Raw genomic sequence first — 9,181 nt, 5'->3', positions numbered from 1 at the left:
GTCCCCTCAATATTGCCTTAGCTGTAAATACCCAAAACCATACACATTAATATACTCCAAATTAATCATTCTAATTTTTTTTATTGTAATTTTATAAAATTTATGTTTTAGTTGTAAAGTTCAAATTCAACTATATCTATAGGAAAAGAGTATAAAAGAAATAATAATAATAATAATAATATAAAACTTTCTATATTTTTTCAATTATAAATGTAAAAATAGAATTCGAAGGTGTTATTATACGTGGGTGTCATTATATTTTTTTTGACAATGATGTTCACGTGGAAAAATATAATAAATCATATTAATGAATATGATCCTATGTTAATCAAAATAAAATTAACAAACAAAAGTCAAGATTAAACTGCTGCAGACTATGACATCATTAAATTTCTAGTATGTTTTAGGCATTCACGTTAATGTTTGATTTTTGATCAAACAACAATAAAACAAATTTCATCTAATCTTAGTGTTATATATAATATATAAAATTGAAAAATAAAAAACCCTCAAAAATTCCTTGCTTAATGAAAAGCCGTCCGTTTCTCCCTCTTTCCCTCCACTAATGTCGCACTTCCCCTTCTCAAACCTTCTCTCTCTGTCTGTATATTGTATAAGGTTACAGCCTGTGACATCTGTTGCCATAATTACAATACACACCCATTTTAAATATTACAGATGAAACGGGAAAAACAATCCAGTTTTCCATAACATAAAATAAAATTTTCAGAGCTGTTTCTGTTGTCCTTCTGTCTGTCCATTCTATATATGTATATAAATACATTTCTTTCTATTTCCTCTTCACCACAGAACGAATGTCGGAACCAAGAAACCCTTCTTCCTTTCTATAAATTTACCTATATTCTCTCTCTGTCTCTCTCTGTCTTAACGTAAAAGAAAACAATTTGATCTTTTGTATAAACATAACAGGAAAAAGAAGAAAAGAAAAGAGAGTTCTGTTTGTTGGAGAAGATGGGAGCTTGTGCAACCAAGCCAAAGGTGTTAAAGGAGGAGGGCCAAGCTCCGGTACCCGCTCCTGAACCGGCGGCGACTGAGACGACTGTGGTGGTAGAGGACGTGTTTGCAGCTGGCCAGGTGGCCAAGACAGAGGATGTGCTCCCTGTTCTTGAAGAGGAAAAGGAAAAAGAAAAAAAGGTTGTTGAGTCTGCAGGTGGGGGTAACGTTCTTGTTGATGATGATGATCAAGGCAGCAAGAGAAGATCACTAAGTCACTTGTTTAAGGAGGTAATTATTTCTCTCATTATTAGTTTTCATATAATTATGATATGATTAATAATTATTATTATCCTTTTATATTTTTTCCATATTATTCAATATGATTATGTTTATTCTCAAAGAAAATATGATTATATTGGTGAAGAAAACAAGGCAGGAAATGTCAAATTAATTTTTTTTGTTTTCTGGATTTGTTTGTTAAAATTATTTAAAGTCATTGTTATGTTTGAAACTCTTATGAAGTTCTTTTCTTTTCTTTCTTGAAGCTTCAATTAGTCTTTAAAAGTGGTCAAAGTTTTATTTTTCAACATTTCTGTCATTTTCTAGGATTGATAATTCTATGTTTATTGTGGTGTTTAAATTGCATACTAATAATTTAATTTTAATTAATTAGATTTTAGTATCAATGAAATTACATAAATATTCTGTCCCAGGCAAGAAAATATTTCACATGATAAGACCTGTGGGACTAAGGTATTGCTTTTCAGTTAGTAATTGTACTAGTGCCATAAAAAATGAAAAAGAAAATGATTGCATATTTTAATTTTGCAACTGTGTATAAGGTGGCCCTTCTTCCTGTGCTTGCCTATATTGGGGTGTGGTTTTCTAGGTTAAAGGCTAACAAAAGTTGAAGGCTATAGATTCTATGAGACTGGAGTATCAGCATTAAGTATCTTCAACATTGATATTCCTTTACCTTCCAATTGGTGACAAGCAAAACTGGTCCTCTTTTATGGTCCTACTTCTTGTTTGATTCCTTTTCCTCTGTGTATATCTGTCCTCTCTGCAAAATTTACTGTTGGTAATTTTTGTTTCATACCTGATAGAGGTAAAAAAAGTTTTAAATATTTTGTCTCACAACAAAACTGGTCTAGACTAAAATTTGTATGAATTTAGGTGTAAATATACCAACCGTCTTACTGATTTTTGCCCATAATTTTTAATTTAATCATAAAATTTTAATTTAATTTATTTTAATTATTCAACTTCAAATCTATTTTAATTTAGTCACTTCTATCGTTAAAAAATTGATATGATGTATAATAGCTAGAAAAGAGTATATCAATCTTTCAACAGGGGAGATGAATGAATTGTAACACAATTGAAATGAGCAGAAATCTTAAAACTATATCAAAATGAAGTGAGGTATCCGTTTATTAACATGTGACAGTTTGGTAGGAAGGCTAAGTTTAGGGGGAGTAATTATGAAAGCAACATTTGATCAGTAGATATTGGATTTGTGCATCATATGTACTGCCTGCATTGATGATTTTAACTGACTTCACTGAACAATTTTAAAGGATCCATCAGTACAGATTGTTTGTTGTTTGTGATCCTTGGATTATTTGATTATTTGTTGGCAACCGACTCGGTTAATGATGTAAGATGGTTGGTGATAACTGTTAAGTTTTGCACTATTGCTCTCAACCTCTTTGCTTTGTTTTCTTCCGGCAATTGCATATACTTGGGCTATATTACTTATGTCCCACAAAATGACACCACCATAATGTATAATCAGTTGGTGCTGATACATGTATTATTAAAGCTTAAATTGTGGTTTCCTTCCAGAGAGAGGACCTTACAAGTACACTTGTGCAATTTGTAGCTGCGTCTTTAAACAAAGTGACAACCCCCCTAGAAAGGGCAGGGGAAGCCTTAATAATAAGGACTAATCTTTTGCGACCTTAGCTAAGTAGGGACCCTTGTTCCTCTGTGTCTCTGGGGACGGTTCCTTTATAGTTCTGTAAATGATAATTTCTGTTTATTGGTTGAAGGACCAAAAAGAGTAACAATTGTGAGGATGAAAGATGAGGTTTTAGGACTAGTGAAAGTTGGGGAATACAAAGAAAATTAAGTGGAGGTATTTCAGCTGGGGGGAAAGCCAGGATTTAAATTCAAAGGGATAATTGTAATGGGGCAACTGTACTTCTATAAGGGTATAGTTGAAATTTATATGAAAACTTTAGAGGTATTTTTCTTTCTGAAAAAACATAAGGAGTTAATTGCCTTCTTACTTAGAACGTGGCTTCCTCACTGTTTATCAGACAAGAACTCATAGATTTGCCTTATGATTAGATTAGCATTTTTTTTTCCTTCAGAAATTTATACAATTAGACATGTATGCTCTGCTGCTCTTTGAGCCACTTGGTTTCTTTGGTTTTTTTTTTTTTTTCTTTTTGTGGTTAAATTAGTATACACTTTGCAGAATGAACATGAGAAGGAGGCAGAAGAAACTGAGAAGACACCTGCAGAAGTAGTGAAACAAGAATCATCAGAGACTGAAAAACCTAAAGAGGCAACCCTCGAAGAACGATCAGTGAACCCATCAAATTCTACAGAGGTAGTTACACCTGAACCATCACTGGTCCAAGAACCTGTGGAGCCAGTGGAACAAGAAAAATCAGAGCCTGAAAAAACTGAGTCGTCTTTGAAACAAGAACAATCAACAATGGAAAAACCTAGAAATGAACCAGAGAAACAGGGGCTAACACTGACTGAAATACCTGTCGAAGTGGAGAAAAAGGTGGAGCCAGTGAAACAAGAAGACCCTTTGGTGACTGAAAAGCCTGTGGAGTCAGTAGTGAAACAAGCAGAACCATTAGTTACTGAAAAATCTGTTGAAGTCTTAGAAACCAAGTTATCAACAATTAAAAGATCTGAAATTCCAGTTGAACCGACTGAATCCTTAGCTGTCGTTGATGCTCCTGGAAAGGTGGAAACAGAGAAGGTAATTGAAGCTATCACAGCAGTAGAGCCCAAATCCAACAGTGAAATATCTGTGGAGAAAAAAACTGAAGAAACCAAGGACTTGACAGTTAGTGCCTAAAGACGTTGATTTTATGAAGCTTCTCTGATCAGATTGATACCAGACAAGATTAGCTAAAGAGATGATTTACAAAACCAAGTTCTTTTCGTTGGCTTTTTTGTGAGTCAATTTGTTTCTATTGTTTCATATAAATCTTTGTCTTCTTTCGGGTTTGTTCAATATTTTTGTGCTTCACGATGGCAGATGAAAAATTATTATTAGATTATATATAAAAGCATAGATTGATTTATGCGCAATTTGTGATTAAATTTTGTTTACAAATCTAAGGTTGCAACCTTTTTCTGGTTATTGAAATATTTACAATTTTATTTAAATTTATAAAATCTATTATAATTAAATTAATTTTTGTCAAATAGAAATGATCTTCAAATAAATTTCATATTTATCGGGTGAATTCTAAAATATTCTAAAGCTTAATGCCTATTTAGCATCTAAACTTTTTTTTTTTTTTTGTCAAATGCACACTTAAATTTATATCTTAATCTATCAGGCACCTTGATTTTGTATTTCTCTAACATTTAAACACCTTTTGTCCTAGTCAGATTCTCGCTTGATTACAAATGCGAGGAGACGTTTTAGACTGAATATTATACTGTCTGGGACTCTAACGACTATTTTATTCATGGAATCTAAAATTTTTAAATTTTTTACAGTTTAAATAAATTTTCTATTCAATCTCTATCTCTCTTCTTCTCTATCTTTTCTACACAATCTCAAATCTTAGTTTTTACCAATTCTTAATCTGCCACATAACTAAAACCTATATTTGTGTTTAAATTTATTGAAATCAAGGTAATATAGAGATGAACACTAATAATTCGTCAATCCCATTTGTCATTATGGAAAAACAGCAGTTTTAAGAGTGTTTTTAGACGAATAAGAATCCAAGTTAGCATTTTTTTGGTTTGCAATCATTTTAGGATAAGTGAAATTGTTTTAATTTGAGATTGATTTAGTTTTCTTGATTCATTTTGAATTTCTTTTTGAATTTCAGGGAGTAGGTACTTGTGGATTTTTTCTACAGCTTGATCCTCCTATGAATGACCATGTAAAAATGTCATTTTGAGGTTTGCTTCAAAGAGCGAGAATATTTGATATGGATGAGGAATAATTTAAGAAGGCACTGTTATGGATGGATTTTTTTTTTGAGGCTGTTAGTTGGTTATGTATAGTAAATGAGGTAGTTTATTGTTGTTGTTAATGTCAGTTTTAGTGAGAATTGTTTAAATACTTCCAATTTAGCAAACTGAAATTAAGTGTAAAGAAAATGGATTGCAATGTGTAATACCCGGAATTTTAATATATTTAATAAATGAGTTATTTTCTATATCCAATTAGTTTGAAATTTTAAGAAATTATTCAAGTAAATTATTTAAGGAATAAATTATATTTTTTTATTTTGGTTATTCAAATTTTCCCAAGAGCATATTTATATAAGTAAAATTATATATCGGAAAATTTTGGAAGAAATTATAAAGGATGTTTTAATAAAAGAATTTTGGGAAAGTTGGTATCAGAGCTTAGGTTTAGATTTCCTTCGACCTAAGTTAAGATTTTTCTTGGTACTGCGGAGTTAGGATCAAGTTTGTCTTGTTGTTTTCATTGACTCCAGTGTCTCAGCCTTCATTGTTAGAGAGTCAGTCTTTCCTTTCTTGTAAGCTTGTCTTTGGTGCCGTGCTGAGAATGTGCTTTGTAGCGATGGGAGGATCCGAAGCGCGATAGACTCGTGATGTTTCTTCAAGTGATTAGTGCAGTCCGCCTTTAGAAGCTTTGATTGTGGTTTCGATGGTGGGCACCGCAGTCAGTTTTAGTGTAGAGCGTGGTTGCAGTCATGTCATGAGCTGCCTCGTCATCGCATCAGGCATCGTCTTATTGAGTAGCGCCGAAAGTAGTGCCTGGGAAGTCGAGTAGATGTCAGAGCTCTATGGTTGAGTTTTGGTGATTGTAAGAAGCTTAAGAAAGGTGGCAGGAGTGATTTCAGACACTCAGAATCCAGAGAAACTTAAGCGAACATTATCTATTTTTCTAAGTAGAACAAGTGTTTTAAAATACAATGTTGTGCCCAGTCCTGTAAGAATGCATTATGGCATTTCACTGTTAGGCATGCATAAATTCATTTTAGGACATGCATCATACATTGTGCATTGCAACCCTTGGTGATAGGGGCATCATCACCCTAGCGCGCGATATTGTAAAATTTTATATAAAGAAATGGCTAAAGGTTTTACGATTTTATAAAAGTATTTTTCCAAGATAATAAAGCTTTTATTAGTGATGATTATAAAGTAAATAAATAAGTAAATTTTTCAAAGTAAATAGTGTTAGCTTGAGAATTCTCTGGATGACAAGCTGAGTTGATGTGGGAATGAATCTGTGGCGTAGTAGGCCCCATGTTAGATAATATAGGACGCTTTTGGATTTTAGTCAAAGAGGAATCTTGTGTCATGATGGCATTGTTATATCGGTTGATGCGATCAGATGGATGTTATGTCGTTGATGATGTGATGTGGATGTTAAGAATTTTCTGCGTGTGTAAGGGACACGTCATTAGGAAGGAAATTTGGTGAGTGAATTTTTAGCAGGATCAGAATTGGCCCTTCTTGTGTGGAAACCCTTGGTTTTGTCGGCAGGTTGGTGAGGTGGAATGTAAGTTGGACTTGCCGCCAAGTAATGTTCTCTGAGGTTAAATCCAGTTGTCTGTCAGTCTGCTTGCCCCGTATTTTGTGCTGTGTGGCGGAGTCGGAAAATAATGAAGTTTGGGGACCCGACTCCCGTTGTTTAAATTGTTGGATATTTGGAGTGTTTTTCTGGCAGGTCCTGGACCCGTTTTTATGGGGGGTAATGTTCGTGTTGTAGGGGAGGTTCTGCCGAATTTTCGGTAGTTCCTGAGTCGAGATTCTTAGACAGTCAGTCCTAGGAATCTAGACCTAGGATCTATTGTAATTGTTTCATCGTTTTGATAAATTGTTTTCCGTGACTAGATTGTCAGTTCGTTCGGCTCGCTCCAACCGAGGCACCGGAGCAGAGCTAGGAGGTCGCCAAACCTGTGAGTTAAAGTCATATATCGCTTATGCACGTGTCATGCATAAAATTTGATTTGCTACTGTGATTATTCATTTGCAATTTTAATTTTTCATTTAATTATTATCATTATTTTCTTGATGCTTTTAATTATTATTTAAATATGTTTTTCCTTTATCACCAATTTTAATATTGCATGATGACTCAGGATGGGACGGCAGTAGAACATAGGAGTTGGATGAGTGTTCCAATATAATATGAGAGAGATAGGAAAAGGGTAAAGAGGTAAAAATTTTGAGAAAGAAAGATTAGGACTACCTTACGGTCGAGCATCGCTCTCTGGGCTTAGTAGAGTGTGGTTGCCGGGAGTAAGGTTCTGGTCGAGCATTGCTCTCTGGCTTATTTGGAAATTTAAGTGACCGGAGGTAAGGTCCCTGGTCGAGCTATGCTCTCTGAGCGATCTTATTGGATAAGAGAGCCGAAAGGCTAAGGCCGAGAGTTAAGTGACCGGAGGTAAGGTCCCTGGTCGAGCTTTGCTCTCTGGGGCGCCCGATCTGTTGGAATGAGAGGTTTGAAATGTTAGAGTTGAGGTTAGTTGAGACATAAGTGTTGAAATAAATCGAGATGTTAGAGTTGGGATTAGGGTTATACTGAAGTACTTCGTCCCGTTGCATGTGGAATAAATTTTGTTTAAGCATGGCATGACACATATGTTTTAACATGACACGTATGGTTCGCGTGATTTATTAATTATTTTTAAAATTAAATGAATGTGATATTGAAATGTTGAAAACTGTTTTAGATATATGATTTTAACTCACTCTCGGCGGTCTCCACTTATATTTTTGATTCGTATTTAGTTCTCCATGACTCTTATTCGATAACCTGACTCCTTCATCATCGGGTGATGTATTTGATTTGGTATGTAAATTGGTAAATCTTAGATTCTCCGCAGAGTAATAGTAAATGTATCGGTTGTAATTTTCGAGCTTGAGGTCTACGCTAGTTTTTCCGGCATCAAGTATTTATGTAGAATGTAGCTATTAAGATAATTTGTGGTTTTAATAATATTAATTTGAGATGAGATTTGTTTAAATCAGTGAGTGTCAGGCTTACTACGGGTTTCGGTAGCCTTAAGCCTACCCATTCCCTAGTGCCGGTTACGGGCCCACGGGTGGGGTCGTGACACAATGAAATTGACTTTTATTGCTAATATGTTTTTCTTGATAAACTGTTGTATATATTGACTGTGTACACAATTTGCAATTCACAGTGTTTATAGTCACTAATTCACAATAATTTAAAATTATAAATTTGAGTTGTAATATCATTTATTCACAAACTAATTCTCCTATATTCCGTACAAGATAGTAAAAAAAACTTGCCACAGTTAACACTACAAACAAACAAGCCATAGCTAATTGGAAGCAAAATGACATAGCAATACTACAAATTAAGCCACAAATCACAACAAAATTTCTGCAAGCAGTTGCACATATTCTATTAGAAAAAACAAAAGTGAAGTCACTTCTATTGTGTTGAAGATAAAAAAGTATAGGTTTCACTACATTTTAAGTGGCAGGAGTAGTGTTCTTGCTTTCTGTAGTTGTGCTTGATTGTGAACTAGCACCAGTTACTTTTTGCTTTATTATTGAATCTCCTTGCCAATGCATCTTGCTGAAGTTGCTTGGAAGTTACAACATTTTTCCCTTTTCATTTCAAACCATGAGGTTTGAAGCCAATATCTATTGTAACAATAGATGACCTAAAAATTGTGCTTGGTGTGTAGACAACTGTTGCAGTTGGTAACCCATAATTTTCTACTGCAGCACCTATTCTTTCATTGATATACACTCCATAGCCTGAAAATTTTCGTCTCCTTAGTGCTGGTTGAGTTATTAGAGTAGCTTCAACGATACTTTTCCTCCACCTCTCCCCCTTCCTCTTCCTCTTCCTTTTCCTCTTCCTCCACCTCTCCCCTTTCCTCTTCCTTTTCCTCCACTTAGCAGTTGGTTGCAATACCTATGAACTTCCTTCACCTATTAGTCCAACACTTTTATATGTACCTCTTCCTCTTGTATTAACAAATACATTCCT

General features: G+C 34.3%; 1 protein-coding gene across 1 annotated transcript; it reads left to right on the top strand.

Moving 5' to 3' along the window:
* The first annotated feature begins 530 nt into the window (after positions 1 to 530).
* Positions 531 to 4,299, top strand: LOC8275127 (110 kDa antigen). The gene is made up of 2 exons (XM_002522159.4): positions 531 to 1,245; positions 3,443 to 4,299. The coding sequence occupies exons 1-2, from the start codon at positions 973 to 975 to the stop codon at positions 4,061 to 4,063; spliced, it is 894 nt and encodes a 297-aa protein (XP_002522205.2). The 5' UTR covers positions 531 to 972; the 3' UTR covers positions 4,064 to 4,299.
* The last annotated feature ends 4,882 nt before the right edge of the window (positions 4,300 to 9,181 follow it).

This window comes from Ricinus communis, chromosome 7, assembly GCF_019578655.1.
Source record: "Ricinus communis isolate WT05 ecotype wild-type chromosome 7, ASM1957865v1, whole genome shotgun sequence".
NCBI lineage: Eukaryota > Viridiplantae > Streptophyta > Magnoliopsida > Malpighiales > Euphorbiaceae > Ricinus > Ricinus communis.
Note: the sequence above shows the minus strand (reverse complement) of the source record. Positions and strands in the feature narration are given on the sequence as shown.